General features: G+C 41.9%; 1 protein-coding gene across 20 annotated transcripts in view; it reads left to right on the top strand.

Moving 5' to 3' along the window:
- Nucleotides 1-18294, top strand: part of ABLIM1 (actin binding LIM protein 1) — a 294439-nt gene that overhangs the window by 148059 nt on the left and 128086 nt on the right. For all 20 annotated transcript variants that reach the window (XM_027596949.2, XM_027596962.2, XM_027596956.2 and 17 more), the window contains exon 2: nt 1345-1479. In XM_027596949.2, the coding sequence (XP_027452750.1) occupies nt 1345-1479 (135 nt within the window). The remainder of the gene's footprint in view (nt 1-1344; nt 1480-18294) is intronic.

Below are 18294 nucleotides of genomic sequence, written 5' to 3'. Positions count from 1 at the left end.
TATTTGGACCTCGTTGTTCAGACTCTTTCCAGGTGAAATGAGAACATTACAGGGGTCTGAGAGAAACAATGCACCATTATCCCTGCAGTGTCCAGCGAGCTCCTTGCTGGAACGGGCTTTCTAAAAATTGAGTCTCAGCATATCACCCCACATCTCCCCCCTGTCCAACCTGGTTTTACTGTTGCAGGGAAAAAAAATCATCTTTGTTCTTTGTGTTGGTTGATTAATTTTAGGTTCACTGTTCTTATCCCATTTTGCGCTCATGAGGATACTTATGTAACACATTTCTGTGTATCACATGGTTCCTCCTCCTGAGGACCCAAATCAGGAAAAAAAAAAAAAAAGTACAAAGTGCCTATCTGCCTTCTCTGGCTGGAGGAACTGCAAGTTAAATGAAGAGCTTTGGTCAGCTGAAAGCCACAATGTCCTCTCCCAGCCTTGCTCAGTCTTTATAAAGGAGAGGCTGTAAATCTTACCCCTGGGGCAGGGTGGTCACAAGAACTTCCATTTTCTGAAGGCTAACCTCTGGAAACTCAAAGAATAAGGCCAGTAAGCCCTGTCCTATGATTTTAGAGCCTGATCCAATCCCCTTTGTTTTATAGGAAAAGAAGCTGAGGTTCAGAGAGCTCCACATAGTTATTAGGAACTTCTTTTTTTAAAAAAAATTACTGCCCACATTGTGTGTATCAGGAAATGTGCACACAACACGAGGCTCATCGTAGGCCTCCGAGAGGTTAAATGAGTTGCCAAATGAAGATCAGGGATGACTCTCTGGTAGACGAGACGAGCCACTGGCCAGTGCATGCTACCTAACGAGTCAAGAAACATTTGCGGAGCTCCTTTGGTGCATGAGCATTCTGCTATGTTCTGAGAAGCTGGAGGATGGAAGGAGAAGTACAAATGGGGAAAAAATATGAACTTTAAGAAATTGCCCCCAGCTTTGAAGAACTTACAGTCTACAGGGAATTCCTTACTGAAAGGTGTTTCTAAACCAAAATAAAGACATATTACAAATACATATTACAAAATATCGAACCAAACAGTATCATATGTTTAACGGCCCAGTTACGTAGTCCTAGAGAAGTTTGGGAGGAAGAAAGAGGGTTGCTAGCTCCCAGAGGAGCAAGCCCAGTGTTTTCTCCACTGGACTGTTAAAGCCACAATTCTCTTATTTTTTCTATGTATCCTCATGATTATGGCACAGGGAAGGGGCTCAATTCATCCATCTTGAATCAACGTGTGGCTCCTTAGATAACATAATTATGGGGCTATTTCTGTATGCCCCTCATGACCCCTTTTGTAGGAGTGCATTCTACTCACATGCATCTCTTGTTTTTTTTCCAGTGGCCCACCCTCAGGACCCCCACCACCCATCGGAGAAGCCTGTCATTCACTGCCATAAATGTGGGGAGCCGTGCAAGGGTGAAGTACTTCGGGTCCAGACCAAACATTTCCACATCAAATGTTTCACCTGCAAAGGTATGCTGCCTCCAGCTTCCTGGTTTCATGGCATGTTGTCATCTGTGTGCTCACCTCGGGGTCCATCCCTTGAACCCCATGCCAGGCCATCAGGTGATAAGTGAATGTGCTCAGAAGCCCTGGCATCACTTTCCTTCTCTGGTTTGGGTGGGATTAGACTCAAGGGGGAGGCCGAGTCCCCCAAAGATCTATGGCCCATATGCCTTCGGTGTTTATTGAGGGTCCTGATCCTGGGAGGAGCGAGAATAGTAAACGCAGTTTTGTGTTTTGTACTTTATATTTATTTCCCCCTGAAATGAAGGACTCTCATCCCAAAGTCACGTTGTCCCAACAGCCATTATTTATAGAAGGGCTGGCAAGTTTATAAGATTAGGGTTCTAAGTCACTGGATGCTGTGGGGTGATTGGGGAACATTGTGTGTGTGTGCATGCACATGTGTATTCAGAAGTGAGAATTAATCAACAACACTTGGAAGGTCTCCAAGAAGCTAACTAGTTGAGATTGATTGCCATTAACAAGCCTCCCTTTTGGGGTTTGTAACTGTTGGCGTCCTGGCATGAAATACGCTGACCTGTTATTCTGGAGGTAGGGCGGGGCTGAATGGGAAAAGAGAGGAAGAAGAAAGTGGTTTGTGTATTTATTTGAGGAACAGGTTGCTTGAGCTGAGGTCATGTGGGGAGCTCAGGCTGGGTTAAGGGATCCAGGAGGAGAGGTGGAAGGAGAGACAAGGTGATGAGCCTGCTTTGTAGCTCACTCTGCCCTCTGCGTGTGTTGGCCACTCTCATCCCTGGGAACTGCATTCCTTCTCAGTGCCTTAGTTTGTGAACTCAGCATTGCCATCTTAAGCCATCCATCCCTGGCCAGGGAGGCTTTCAAGGAGATGCTACCTAGGGACCGTCAAATACATAAAAATAGGAGGGGCGGGGGCCTATCTGTTTGTTTCACTGAGGGTAAACTCTTCTGAGAAAGAACATTAATATATGGCTCAGGTGAGAAGACTTAAGGGGAGGGGAGGACATCAGTTTAGTTCCCATTGAGCATGACAGAAGGCTGTGATGCACATTTTATAGAGAGGGATTCTTTAGTTCTTCCACAAACCCGTAGGAGTAAGTACCAGAAATCTTGTTTTCAGGCAACTCAAGTTGGCCTTCAAGAAACACGAGAGTCTCATCCAGGGTCCTAACTGTACTGCCATTCTCTGTGGCTTGAGTCCTGCCCTTGCCACTAAGTCGCTCTGTGATCTCAGGCAAGTTACCTGTCTCTCGGTGGCCCCATGTCCTTATCTGGACAATAAAGAGACTAGACCATGTGATACTTAAGTCATCCCGGGTCTGAAGTTTACCGATTCCACATACACAGAACAATGTCTGTGTATAATAGAGAACCCAGAGGCACTGAATTAGAGCCTCTTAGCATGTAAGAGAAAAATGTTTCCTGGTTACATCCAGATTGGTTAACTTAGAGTTAGGCATTACATTCCGTTTTATTTTTTGCTCATAAATTTCCTGCAACATGGCTCAAGGGGTATTGGTCTGCAATAGATACACGGTCCACAAGCAATGGAGGCCTTGCATGTATTCTGTATTTCTAATTGAAAGTACAAAGTGTTAGTCTCAGATGTGGGTAGTCACTGTTCGGCACACTAAGGAATTAGAAGACATGTTTGTTTATCCCTCACGGATGGAAACTTCCTTGCTATTTTTCTCTTCTAGTGTAAATCTAAGGACTGAATGTAAATTATTTATGTTAGAACGTTTTCCCATAGACTTTGTTTCATGCTATGAATGTCCTCCTGAAAAGTCAAATGTTTGTATGAATTGAATCATATTGTAGGAGCGCTTGCTATTTGTAGGAACTATTTTGAATTTAACAAAACTTTACTAAAATAAATGTCTTTTATTCCTGTTTGTTTTTTCTCACACTTAATCTATCAATATCTGTTATCTTATGTCCCCAATTCCTTTTCTTTAATATCCAAAGAAAATGACTTAAGCTCCTCATTCCTTATACTCTGGCAAGTTCATTCCTTTTCCCCAAGATTCTAGAGTGATGTCCAAATAGAAATATGGTGCAAACCACGTATATAATTTCTAAATTTTTGAATAGCTATATTAAAAAGGTATAAAGGGGTAGGTGCAGTTAATTTTCATAATGTCTCTAATCTCTATATATCCAAAATATTGTCATTTCAACATATAATTAATGTAAAAATTATTGAGATATTTGACATTTTTTTTTCATACTAGCTTAATACATCTCAGGTTGGACTAGTCACATTTCAAGTACTCAAAAGCTCTTTGTAGGGGCACCTGGGTGGCTCAGTCAGTTAAGTGTCTGACCCTTGATTTGGCTCAGGTCATGATCTCAGGGTCCTGAGATCAAGCCCCGCCTCAGGCTCTGTGCTCAGTGGGGAGTCTGCTTAAAGTTCTCTCTCTCCCCTCTCCCTTTGCCCCTCTCCCCTCTTGCGTGCTCTCTCTCTCTCTAAAATAAATACATAAATCTTTTTTTAAAAAGCCCTTTTGGGGTGCCTGGGTGGCTCAGTCGTTAAACGTCTGCCTTCAGCTCAGGTCTTGATCTCAGGGTCCTGGGATTGAGCCCCGCAGCAGAATTCCTGCTCTGCAGGGAGCCTGCTTCTCCCTCTCCCACTCCCCCTGCTTGTGTTCCCTCTCTCACTGTGTCTCTCTCTGTCGAATAAATAAAATCTTAAAAATAAATAATTTAAAAAGCCCTTTATTATAGTTAGCGGCTACAGTATGGGACAACACAGTTCTAGAGAGTCCTTGAGGTTTTGTTTTGTTTTTTTGAAGATTTTATTTATTAGAACATGAATTGGGGGCAGAGGCAGAGGGAGAGGGAGAAACAGACTCCCTGCTGAGCAAGGAGCCTGAGGCAGGGCTCGATCCCAGGACCCTGAGGTCATGACCTGGCTGAAGACGGATGCTAACCAACTGACTCACCCAGGTGCCCCAAGAGTCCTTGAGGTTTGCATTCTTGTGGTCCCTTCTTGCTCCAAATTCTTTCCAGTACCAAATTCTTGGTTTCCCTTTGTGAATGCTGCTCCTTACACGTTGCTTCACCCCACATTGGCCACCATGCCTCTTTATTTCCCAACATACCATGAACACAAGGCAGCTATTTTCAGTAGACTTTACTGAAGGTTTGGGATAATGGAGGGAAGTTATAGCCCCGAAGAGGCAACAACTGTCCTAATATTCTCGAGCCATGTCCAGAACAAGAAATTTCTCATTGGCCAGGGCCATTTTTTTTTCTTTCTTTCTTTCTTTCTTTCTCTTTCTTTCTTTCTTTCTTTCTTTCTTTCTTTCTTTCTTTCTTTCTTTCTTTCTTTCTCTCTCTCTCTCTTTCTTTCTTTCTTTCTCTTTCTTTCTTTTTCTTTTCTTTTTTCTCTTCTCTTCTCTTCTCTTCTCCTCTCTTTCTTCCTGCCTTCGTTCCTCCATTTTCATTAATAGGCTTTAATTTTTTGTGCAGTTTTAGGTTTACAGGAAAAGTGAACAGAAAGTCCAGACCAGGGCCATTTCTCATACGTATTCAGACTCCACCTGCCACTGTCTTGGTATGTCTTCCTCTCCCTATAAAGACTCTTCTCCCCTTCATCCCTCGGACCTCAATTTCCTGTTCCCTCACTGTCCTGACTCTAAATTTTCATAGTCTCTACTTTTTATGAATCCATTAGGACGGTTTCCCAGAGGAAACAGAAGTCTTTTTGAGGAATGCTGTCTTTCTCCTAGCCCACATGGCCCAGACTGCAGCTCAGTCTGAAAACAACAGTTTTGTTTTCTGCCTGTTCCATCTAAAGCAGAGGTATCATGTCCAGATAGTGAGCTAATATCCTGGGAGAAAGGATTTGGGGTGGAGAGCAGTTGCTAGAACAAGCCTGGGCTTTGGGATAAGAGCTGGCCAAGTGCAGAGGAAGAACATTCAGGTTCTGACTCTGATTTCGGGGCCAGACAGCATTTCTCCCTCAAATTCTCTCCTCTGCCTCCCCCTCGACCCTCCTGCACTCAGACACCTTGTTGCCAAAGCCTCATAGTTCTTGAATGAGACCAGAGGCTACTTTCCATAGTTAGAAAGAACATCCTAGAATTCAAACACCTATGGGAATAAAAAGCAGAGATGGACTCTTTTACTAGGAATGGGTTTTGAAAGGCGAGGGAGAAAGAGGACAGTGAACATCTTCCATGAGAACCAGACATGAAGGTAGGAAAGGGTCACTTCGGAGGAACCTAGAGCTCAGAGCACAAACTTAAACCAGTGATCAGTCCCTGAGTTCACAGGATCCAGGGGCGGTGAGCAGGAATTTTGTTGGTGAACCCATCTCCCTAAAATGTCTGACATCTTGGGATCTAATGGTGTAGGAGCTATTTACCCAATTAGTAAATGTTAATTGGACACATACTCCTTGTGGGATATTATGCTAAGTGCTAATAATAGGAAGAGACGGCACACCCACACCATGTTTGTCCTCAAAGGACCCATAGGGTATTTGGAGAGAGATATAAATAAGCAACATTTATGATATTGGGTAATAAGCACTGTGATGGAGAAATCTATAGGATGCTGACTGGAGGCGGGGAGACTCCTAGGGGAGATAGAAGCATTGTCCTGGTAGAAATAATGTAAGGTAGCAGCAGGTATGATAGAGAATCAGGGGCAGATCTAAGAGACATTTAAAGGTAAGGTTGATAGGATTTGGTGACTGTGTGTGAGGAAAGAAGAGAATGCAGGTTTCCAGTTGGCCTGCCCGTGTGGACAGATGGTTGCCACCCACTAAGGAAGAACAAGAGCACTGCACAGGGTCGTTCCAGGAGGAGAGTTCGGCTTGGGATACATGGAGGCTGAGGACACATGGTATACTCAGAGTCCAATAGGTTTAGCACTCAAGAGACAACTACTGGTCTGTGTTGGGAAGAAGGGTGATTTTTAATTTTTTTTTTTATATTAAGTAAACTCTACCACCACCATGGGGCTCGAACTCACGACCCTGAGGTCAAAAGTCACATGCTGTACCGGCTGAGCCAGCCAGGCACTCCAGGAAGAAGGGTTTGAAAGTGTTTTGGCATCTAGATAGCAGCTGAAGCTAGATGATGGTGTGTGACATTGCCCTAGGAAAGGGCAAAAGACAGGAAATGAGTAATAAAGAATGCCAAGGATCTGAAGGAGGTAGAACCCAATTTCCATGTGTAACCTTGGAAAACGTACCCACCTGCTAATGAGATGAGGAAAGTGGGAAATTGTTTCAATTAACACTGGGTTCTATAATTAAAAGAAAGGGAAATCCCAAAAGCTTCTGTTATTCTTTGCAATAACCCAATGGGAATAAAATATGGCTGCAGGGTTCTGGACGGAGCTGTGTCTTGAGCACTCAGTAGCTTTGTTTCTCATCTTTTCCAATTAGCAGCAATCATCCCAGGTAAGGAGTTTTTCCCTTCATGCTCTCTGTTCATTCTGATATTGATCCAGGGATGTGATAGTTTTTTAATTATCACCTTGTCCTCATCATACTTGTAATAATGCTCAATGAGAGAATAAGAAATCCGTTTTAAATATTATGCAGTTAATATTTAACTATATATTTAAGAATTGATTATGTATTTAATATTTAATTGTAATATATATGGCTCATCATATTGATACATTACATTGTTATAGTTTTTATTATTTATCTTGAGTATTTTCAAAATAATGCCCTAGATTCATTTTTCTGCCAAAAAGTTCTAGAGCATTTAGAAAAGATCAGGGACCAAAAAACATAATGGATAGATAGATAGAATGAACGAATAAAAGAATGAACGAACCAGGGACCAGAGAGAGAGAGGATCAAGAAGGACTGCTGGGCAAATATTTTGTTTTCAGTGAGCCTTTCCTGGACTATCCTGTGTAAGATTTTAACTCCTCCCTGTATCACATTTCTCCCTGCTTTATCTTTTTTTCCTTAACATTTATTATATAAATGTTATAAATATATATATATTTATATATATATAAATATAAATATATAATATAACATTTTATTCATTTATCTTCACCCTCTACGAGAGAATAAGCTCCTTGAGAGCAGAGACTTTAGTCTGTTTTGTTCACTACTGTATGTCCAGTGCCTAGAGCAACGCCCAGCATAGTAGGTGCTCAATGAGGTGAATGACTGACTGACTGAATGAATGAACAGTAACTATGTATTTCTTTGGAACTTGAATATTAGTAAATGTTCCTAATGGCATAGCTAGTCAACAAGATTTAACAAGTACTTAAGGTAATATATGTCCTCCTATGGTTACTAGACAGTAACATCATCTTCCAAAATGAAGGAGCGTAAGGAAAGCTTTCTATCATTGATGACAGAGCTGCATGTCTGCCTGGCAGGTAGAAGAGTTAAGAGATAGTGCTGGGAGCTGTTGGTGAGGATCTTGCTGTTGCTTAATTTTTTGTACTGCTTTAGACCCTGAGCTTTCTCCTTTGGGCTTGCATGGGCAGATTGGATATGGGTTATTTGGGGCCTCAAGAAATAAATTGATAAAACTCCAGTAAAATGGAAGTGGTTTCTTAGATCTCCTAAGAGCTGAGCTTGGGCTTTTAATACCTATTTAGAGAATATTAGTCATTCAGAAATTGATTAAAAGGCAGAATTAACCAGAATACAAGGAAAAGAAGTTTTTTATAAATATGGTCCCTTCTCGGCAAATGAGAAATCACTTTCATGCCATCTTTTGTTTATAAAGGCTAATCCTTTTGAATTTTGTACCATGTTAAAGTGTTACCCAGTCAAATAAATACGATTTAGATTTTTAAATAGTTGAAGTTTTGAATGCAAGCTGGAACAGAGCAAGGGCTCATAAATTCTCCAAAATATACTGCTTAACAATTCTCTTACTGGGCGCTAATTATATCCATGGGTCTCTTCTTGTGAGCAGAGGTGCTAGTAGCCATTTGTTCTGAGTTTTCTTTTCAAGGTTGTTTGTAGAGCCAACAGCTTTGGAAGATAGGGTCTCCCTCTGGAGTAGAGAAGGTAGGTTTGTTTGCTGTCTAGTATATTAGAAATAATACCTGCATCTGAAACAAAAGTTGGACAGATTTGCTTGTGGCTCATTATAAAAGTTTGGGGTTTCCTAAGCTCAGGGTTCTTCGGCTGCGAAACAAACTCATTGCACACGCATGTACTTCTCTTGCCCCTGGGGACTTACGGGGCATGGAAAACCAGTAACAAATACGGAGCTCATGTTGCCTGCTGTTAGTAGTAAAGTCTTTCGCTTCTGACCCAGGGCTTTCTGTCTTCTGCCAGCACCTGTAAAACTAGGGCAGGCTCACTTGTTAGCTTGCAAGTAAAATCTCAGGCTCTTTACGGTTCTTGACACCTCTTAGTCCATGTCCTTGAAAGCTTATTTCTTGAGAAAGGGTATGCTGAAGTTTACCCAACTTGATCAAGGAAGTACATGTTTTCTAAGAAAATGATTTGTACAACAAAGGTTGTGGGAGTGTTTATACAGTAGAGGACGGAAGGAAGCTGAGACTGTCTGCAGGCATTTTCAAAGCAAGCATTGAACCAGTTATATTGCTGGTTCTTTTCATCTCCTGACCCTGAACCCTTGGAGTGCCCCAGGCTCACTCAGACCTCACCTCGGTGTCCACTTCGTTGGACTTTCTAGCCTGCATACTGCTGTATATAAGTCACCTAGTCTATGGGTTTGTTTGTTTGTTTTGCTAGAGCAGCCTGAATGGACTAGACAGCACATTAATCAGATGTTCAGATAATCATACAACTATGACTTACCAACTGTGATCAGTGCAATAGAGGGAAAATAAAAAGCTGCCTGAACAAAGATGTGAGCTTGCAGCAGGAGGATCTTGGTGTGTTTATGGTGGGGAGAGGGGCAGGTGGTCAGGAAAGGTCCCCCACCCCCACCTCTCCAAAAAGAGTTTAGGCAACAAATAAAGGCTAGAAATACAACCACCACTTATTCTTCCTAGTAATAAAAGTCAACTAAATAGACTCCATTATTCCAAAGAATAGATTTGTGTTCTTTTCTTCCTAAAAGTCACTTGATTTTTGCATAAATCAGCCTGGGAGTATCGATGCTTGATGGCCTTCAAATCTTTACCATGTGAAATGTTTATAGAGCATTTATCATCTATCATTCACTGTGCCAGTCTGTGGAGGATCGGAAGGGATATATGACATGGGACCTAGTTCTGAAGAACCTGTGATCAGGCAGCAAGCAATGTACCTTCTAGGGGAACCGTTGCTGGCAGCAGACAAGTGCCGGCCAATGGTCCAGAGTCCAGGGGTGCTGAGTCAGAGGCTGAGAAGCCACCTAGAGCTCAGTGGTCTGGGGATGTTGCCGGGGGTGGGGGGGGGGGGGGGGGGAGAAGCAGCATATGAGAAAGCATGGATGCTCCAGAAAACTCAATAACCTTCCCAGGACTGGAAAGGGGGTGAGTCTAGTTGTGGTCAGGGGTAAGGGCTGCATTGTTCAAGGCAGCAGATGGTGAAGACAAGGGTATGGCTAGACTTGACATTGGCCTTCGTTCAGGCAAACGACTTCCTAAAAAAGTGAATGGAACCACGATGTTCCCATTGTCATTTGAAAGATGGCGTTTTAAACATTAATTATAGTAGCTATTCCTTTTCAAAAATGGAATTAGTGTTACATGTTATTTATAGTCACAGCGTTTTAAAAAGACTTCTGAACATTGGGTATCTGTGGAAAATTTTAAAAATCATGTACTCTTCCCTCAAGATAGCATTGGCAGAAATCGTTATATTGAATTATGTTTTAATAGAGACTGTTGCTGCTTAGCGATGTCAGTCTTGGCGATGTGTTAGAGGATGTGGAAAATGTCACCTTTTGTGGGCTTTGAAAAAACCCCTTGTCCTCTATAATGTTCAGTCATCAAGAGAGCCCGTGAACATCAAACTTATTTTTAAGGAGTTTATGTAAAACCATTAGAAAATTCAGGGTATAATTTTTACTAATGTCAATGAATTACAGTACGTTTTTCAAGAATTACTCTTTAAAGACTGAGTTTTGTAAAGGGGCTTGGGATAAACATCCTATCTCTAACAGCATCTTCTATATTTGTTATCTTAGGGTCTGGAGGATGTTTACCAGGTCAAGGTCATTCCGTGTAGAACATGTACATTTATAAAATGCAAGGATTATATGGAGTAAGATGGATGAAAATTGTAAGGTGATGAGTTGGATATACAGATTAAGGATTTTCTGTATTTAGGGTTTTTTAAATTTTTTTTGTTAGTTTCAGAAGTAGAATTTAGTGACTGATCAGTTGCATCTAACACCCACTGCTCATCACATCACATGCCCTCCTTAATGCCTATCACCCGATTATCCCTTCCCCCAACCCCCCTTCCCTCCAGCAACCCTCAGTTTGTTTCCTAGAGTTCAACATCTCTTATGGTTTGCCTTCCTCTCAATTTTCATCTTATTTTATTTTTCCTTCTCTTCTCCTCTGTTCATCTGCTTTGTTTCTTAAATTCCACAGATAGTGAAATCATACGGTATTTTTTTCTCTGACTTATTTCACTTAGCATAATATCCTCTAGTTCCATCCACGTCATTGCAAATGGCAAGATTTCATTCTTTTGGTGGCCGAGTAATAGTACATTGTGTATACATACCACATCTTCTTTATCCATTCATCTATTGATGGACATCTAGGCTCTTTCCATAGTTTGGCTATTGTGGACATTGCTGCTAACTGTTTTCAGTTTTTTAAAAGTAAAATTGTAGGGGCACCTGGGTGGCTCAGTCAGTTAAGCCCCTGCCTTCAGCTCAGATCATGATCCCAGAGTCCTAGGATCGAGCCCTACGTTGGGCTCCCTGTTCAGCGGGTAGTCTGCTTCTCCCTCTCCCTCTCCCCCCCACTCCTCTCTCACCCGCACTCTCTCTCAAATAAGTAAATAAAATCTTTAAAAAAATAAATAATAAAAGTAAAATTGTGTTCTCTAATTTATATGCTATAAGAACTAAGTCTTTATATTTATATCCCATTTCCAAAGTAAAACTTTAGAACATGGTAAAATTCTGAGTTCGATTTTCTTTTCATTGCAGTGTAATCCTGTGATTTGACCTAGACAAAAAAGATCAAGAAAGTAATATTATCACATTGTGCATATCCAAAGAATAAGTGTGCTTGCTATGCTGGATAGAAAGGCCATTTATTCTATCATAAATATTTCCAAACCATAGATAAAATACAACCTCCCTCAGCTGTACCAAGGCTATAATCACCTCTGTGGTTATAGCTGTGAGCTTATCTAACTTACATCTCTTGGGACATATAAAACAAATTTTCTCCACTGTGTCCTCCTTAGCTGGAAAAGAGCTGATTATTGATTTCCTTAAAATGACTCACTGTACACTTAAAGACCATTATTACCTTGACCTCTTTTTCTTTGGTCTAATCCCAATTTCATCTACTTTTTTTTTTCCTCAAGTGTTCTCTTTCAGCCCCTTAATTATTCCTGTGTCTACCCTGTGAACCCATTCTGGTTCCTTCTCTTGCACCTAAGATGATGGAGTTCTTAACCAACCACAGTCTTATTCTCTGTACTTGGGTCCTTCTTGGTACTGCTAGATACAAAGCGCAGTATAGTCTGAACCCGTATATAGCACTTACGCATGGGAATGGTCTCCAGAGTTGTTGAGTTGCAATTAATTTCAATTGCTAATAAAGTTCAGAGTCTTAAAAGACTTGAGAGATTGGGGGAGGGTGGAGTTATTACTTGGCACCACTATCTTGGTGCCAATTAGGTGCTTTCAGAAGGAGGGAGGGTTACTGGCTCAAAGTCATGCTGAAATGCTCTTTCCTTATGCTTGCCAAAGGTACTTGGCTCTGCCCACACTGGCTAGACACCAGCAATATGAAATAGAAGGAAAGGGACAAGAATTTGCCATCTCTCTAAATATTGTGAGAGGCATGAAATAGCATGAAAGGTGATCTTTGCCTTCAATAAGCTTACAATTGAGAAAAGGAGAAAATCACAATGGTGGTATAAGGTCGAGGACAACATATACTAAATAGGGATCAAATGTCAATAGTTGTCCTTAGCCTTAAGGAAGCAGAGCTGTAGGGGACTGAGGAGACTGTAGCTTCATCAGGGGGTCGGGCCTAAGTGGGGCCAGGGAAGCAGGGCAGGGTTGGCGGGAGGTGAGCGGAGGTGTCCATCCTGCAGGGGCATGGGGGGCTGAGTTGGGAGTAAAGTGCTGGTGCAGAGACTGAGATGAACCTTTGGTAGATGTTGAGTGAGAAATATTATTCTCAGTAATACCTTTGTTATTTGAGCTTGTTATAGTTAATATTGTTTGCACATGGAATTTGACAAGTGTTAAACAAACTTACTATATGGTTAAAGATTTTTATTAATAAAAAAATGTTCCAAAGTGATTCCTTTCCATCTAAAGCTCTTGATCTATTATTATAAATTCAAACTCTGAGTTGAATACAAGCCCCCCAGGTGCCTTCCATTGGGGGCCCATTCTGCCATCTGGATGGACCTCTAACTGTCTTCTGTCACAGAAATGATCATTGATTTTGATAAGCATGTAGAAGTGAATGTGAAAAACTATTTAAATATGTTTTTGAAGCTTAGTATTTGCTTCCAGGATGATGCATTAGCAAATAGTTATTTCTGGTAAGAAGCTGCCCCCGCACATTATTGTTTGAGTCTCTGTTCTGCTATTTTGAGCTCTGGGCTACAGCATATAGTACTTTTGAGCTTCAGTGTATGATACTTTCAAACACATTGCTCCTGGTTTCAGAGCAAAAGCAGATTCAATGAGACCCCACACTGTAGTGGAATTTTTGTGGTTTAGGAAGGATGAATAGAATTTTCTCAAATTGTTTCTTCATAGAAAATATAAAGGTCGACTTCGACATAGGGCCTTCCTAAACCACAAAATTTTCTATTCTATAGAATTTTATTCTATTAATAGAATTTTCTCAATTCTATTAATTGAGAAAATTAAATAGAATATTTAAAAGAAATAAGATTCTTTTAAAATGTAGTTGGATAGAGGATGGAGGCAGAGAATAGAACGTATTTGGTATTCACACTACTAATCCACCAGGAAGTGCTTGGGAGCTCCGTACCCTGCGTCCATCCCACCCCCAGCTCTAGCGCTTGGTGCCCTAGGAGGAGGCAGGGGAGTTGCTGGCCTATGCAGGGTAGAGTAGGGTTTTGAGCTGGCTAAGGGTAAAGTAGCACTTTTGGAGCACATGACCCTCATCACCAGAACTGAGCAGGTGCAACCCAGGTTCCAGCCAAGCAGGGCCTCCACCTCACTGTACAAGTTCAGAAGGGCTCCTCATAGCCTGTGATGGGTTGACCAGCTAGCTGAGTGCCAGAGACAAAACCCTGTGCCTGCCGCAAAAAAGAGAAGGAAGGACCGCCCCGCCCCCCACCGAGGCTCCTGGCCCCCAATTAAAGCTCTTGTGTTACTCAAAACCAAATTGAAAACGTTGATCACATTTGCTTAGCGTCCCTCCGTCTCTTGCTGGCAGGAATTGATTAAAACACCCACACGAGCAGTAACCCCTGCAGGGATGTTCAGTTCTGATAGAAAAGAAGAAAACATCGTTTGCATTTTAGTCCCAAGCCCATCTCTGGGCAGAGTTTTAAGTATTACCTATTCTGCTCAGTGTTTGGCAATGTGAACCAATCACTGAAATGAACTTGCTGTAGCATAAAATGTTATCTACTGTTTTCAGAAAGTTGGAGAAATAGTTGACACCCCATCCCTGTTGGTGCTGCTAAAATATTGTGCTGTTTTCACCCTTGTTTGACACCTCTGTACTTTGTTCCCCTCCTACTCCATGCTGTTTACAACCCAGGCAGCTCCTGTTAATTTTTTTTTTTTTTAAGATTTAAGATATTAAAACATGGCTGTTTCTAATTTCACAGCTTTTATATAACACTACTGGGACATACATATTCTTACTTACCCAGATCATGGTTTTCAGTGGTTTGCAGACAATGAGTTCAAGAGCGTACCATCAAACAAGGCGTATGGCTGATACCATGCCTCAGTGACAGCAAAGCAGGCAAGGTTCAGTGGGGCCTTGAGTGCGGCATGGTTTCAATAATTGATCATTGAGAAGAAAGCAATTAATCTCTTCCAGTGGCAGTTCTCTCTCCTTTTTTAAGGAGAGGAGTCTGTGCTTCTTCCTAGGCATACGTTAACTATCAACTAGAGCAAAGACAAATGGAGCACCTGAAGTTAAAAATCTAAATATACCCTACTGAAGTTTGACCTCACCCATGGAGATTTTGTGATCATTTAGATGTGAAAGTTTTACTTTGTGCCACCAGTTAGAAGTATTTGCTAAGCTGTTAATATGAAACCGACCAAAGGTTCCTTAAACCTTTAGATATTTTTGGTTAAAGAGAGTAACCCCTTTGTCAAAGTGTAATTTTCAAAAGTTAAATATACGACACACATATAGAATGAACATGTAGCAAAGATTGATTTAATACCTTAATGAGGGAGCCAGCAGGATGGCAAAGCTGGTTCAAAGGAGAACCAAAGGAACAGGTTATAAAGGCATTCATGAAGGAATGTCAGGGTAAGATGTCAGGGTTAGGTGTAAACTGATTAGCAGTCCAATGGGACAACAAAACCTGACAGAAATCATTTACATCTCCACTGGACAAAAATCTATAAGTTACCCTTAACTTTATAGGCTGGGCCTTTAATCCATAGTGAAGAGCTTGTCAAACACAAAGCCAGTGCCCTGGGTAATGAAATAATCCTTGTGTGAGCTGTTAATGCTCAGCAGGACATTGGAAGAACATGCTCCTCTCCCTTACCTTGTTTATAAGTTTTGGTTAATTTTTCTTAACTTACTATCTGAGTGACCTTCCACTTACATGAGGTTCCTGGAGTAGTCAGATTCGTAGAGATAGAAGTAGAATGGTGCTTGCCAGGGACGGAGGGAGGGAGAATGGGGAGTTAGTGTTGAACAGGGACAGAGCTTTAGTTTTGCCAGATGAAAAATGTTCTGTGGGTGGATGGTGGTGCTGGTTGCACAACAGTGCAAATACTTGATACCACTGAACTGTACATTGAAAAATGATTAAGATGACAAGTTTTATGTTACATGTATTTTACCACAATTTTAAACAGTTAAATGAGCTGACACATAGGTATATGAAGAAAGACTTAACAATTCTTCAGCCTCATCCTACATCCTCATTACTAACTTAGTAGTCCTATGTTTGTGTTAACTTTTCCTTATTCATAAAAATATACGTAGACCTTCTTTTAAAAAGGAGGTTATTAAAATTCTTTACTCTGTGACATTTGTTCTTTTCACTTAAGGATATATCAAGGACGGGCCTCTGGGTTATAGATATTGATCTAATCCATTCTCTTTAACACCAGCTCCATAGACTGGTTGTGCCATAATTTATTCAACTGTTGTTCTACTGATGGAAATTCAGTTGTCTCCAGTTGTGTTTTGTTTTGTTTGCCAGTGTAAACACTATTGCTATAAAAATGTTATAATACAGGACAGTGAAGCTGCAGGCCAGGATCTCAGTGGTGACAACAAGAAGGCAGAGGAGGGAATTGTTCAGAGGAATGTTTTGTTAGGAAAATGGATTGGATTTAGGGGCGAGTTGAAAATTTTAGAGCAAGAGCAGAGAATGAATAGTGCTGGCGTGTTACTGAAAGAGGGAGTTGAAGAACAAGGTTATAGGGGGATGGCATAGAAGCAAGAGGGTAATGTTTGTTTCTAAAATGCCAGGCTTGGGGGGCCTGGGTGGCTCAGTTGGTAGACAACTGATTTTTGGTTTTGGCTCAGGTCATGATCTCACAGTCACGAGATCAAGCCCCTTGTTGGGCTCTGTGCTGAGCGTGGAGTCTGCTTGAGATTCTCTCTCTCCCTCTCTCTCTGCCCCTTCCCCCACACACATACGCTCCCTCTCTCTCTCTCTAAAAAATGCCAGGCTTAAGATAGGCATGCTGTCTGTGCCCGCTGGGCAGCGAAAAATAAAGATCTAAGGCTTGGGGAAGACATCACAGATAGAGACATTGATCATAGTTGATCATAGACAAAGTCATAGTTGAAGCTATGGGAGTAGGGGAGATTTGTTCCTAGGGCAGCCTTATTCTAGAGGAAGGAGATAGCGTTCACGGCAGTTACCTGTGTTTAAGAGTCTGGCTAGGGAGACTGAGACGCTGTGATCCGAGAAGGAGGAGGAATGGCGAGTAAAGACCTTTACTGAGCCCTGCCTCTGAGACGTTCTTCAAACGGGGGTTTCCTTGTGTATGAACCACCAGAAACAATGGTACAATTGCGTAAGCCAATATGGGCCCCTGCTTTGAATTTATGGACTAGGCCAAATGAAATCTCAGAGGGGCAGAGTTCAATTGTAGTTTGACAACTCTCAACAGGAGTTACAAGGTCATTTTTTAAGACTACATTTTTTTAAGACTACATACATATAAACCAGGACTTAGAGGATACATCAGTGTCGCAATCCCTTGTGAAGCAGAACGTCTGCCCAGAGGTGCCCGTGGAAGCAGCGAATAACAGGGAATCTCTAAAACATTACAGTGAGTGCTGATGCTGTCTCCACAATCTACATTAGCTTAAAGATGACCCTGTTGCCACCACATCTTTTTATAAAGGATCTGTGAACTTTTAAACGTACCCATTGATTGGAGGAGGCAATAAAGGCAATTACTGGTAATCCAAATGCATTATTTTGTCCCTTCTCATGACTTTAAGAAATACCCGTGTTTGGAAAAGCAACAGAGTCATCAAAACTGCTGACGTCACTGAGGAGTGACATCCCGGGAAGCCTGCCAAGTTTGACGCTGGATTCAACTTAATTCACATGCTGTATTCTTAGTCATACCCTAGATACCATGGTCAAAGATTCCTGAAGAAGAATCCAAAGAAGTAAAGATGAGGACACTCACCATAAAGTGCTTTGTCATCTTGTGGGGAACTAAGATATGTTCTCTGGGTATTCTGTGACCCCCACCACCACCAGGGTTGTGTTTGTTGCTATTGAAGGAATTTGCAGTCCGAGTGCAGTCAGTCTGTACCCGCGTTCCCCCAACCTGCAGGACCCGTTTGTTAAGGAAGAAGCAGGTGTGTGCACAGTGGGGGCACTGGCAGGTTAGAGGAGGCAGCAGGTGGTGAACGAACTGTTTTCCAGGTAATGTGATCGGAGTCATATTTATAGGGTGGTCATTTTCAGGCGTGATGGACTCAGGCCATCATCTTGGGTTACTTGATTATAAATTGCAAAGAAGGAGGTCATAGCTGTGGAGTGTTGATGTAAACAAAGGCTGATGAATCCACATTGGAAGGCTTGTTTGTAGGTTCGGTGTCACCTTGAATATCTCTAATGCTTTGCAATAGGGAAGACTGCCAACAGAGGGTGGGAGAGTTGTCAAAGTATTCAGTCAGTACCTTACTGTGCCCAGCACCGGATCATCCAGAGGCATTGATGAGTCATGGAAACTAATTAGAGGAACACTGGAGGTGTTCCAGTAGGATTCTTAGGAAAGCAAGTTAGTGGTGGAGCTTGCCTTGCCCCTGCCCACTGGGTGCCTAGTCCAGCTGCTTGCAGGAAGAATCCGGGATTTTTTGCCTAAGGCCCTTAGGTATATAGGAGTCACCCAAGCCTGGGTATCGGGAGGGCAAGACTGGAGGTTCCCAGCCGTGTCTGCTGCTTCCCAGTCCTTTGGCAGTGGAAACGCTTTATTCTCAGGGTCTGCCTTAGGCTTTAGTTTTGGACAAGTTGTTGTGCCCTCCTCTGGTCTTGTC

The sequence above is a fragment of the Zalophus californianus genome, chromosome 15 (assembly GCF_009762305.2).
Source record: "Zalophus californianus isolate mZalCal1 chromosome 15, mZalCal1.pri.v2, whole genome shotgun sequence".
Classification (NCBI taxonomy): Eukaryota; Metazoa; Chordata; class Mammalia; order Carnivora; family Otariidae; genus Zalophus; species Zalophus californianus.
The sequence above is the reverse complement of the archived record's forward strand: the minus strand, read 5'-3'. Positions and strand labels throughout refer to the sequence as shown.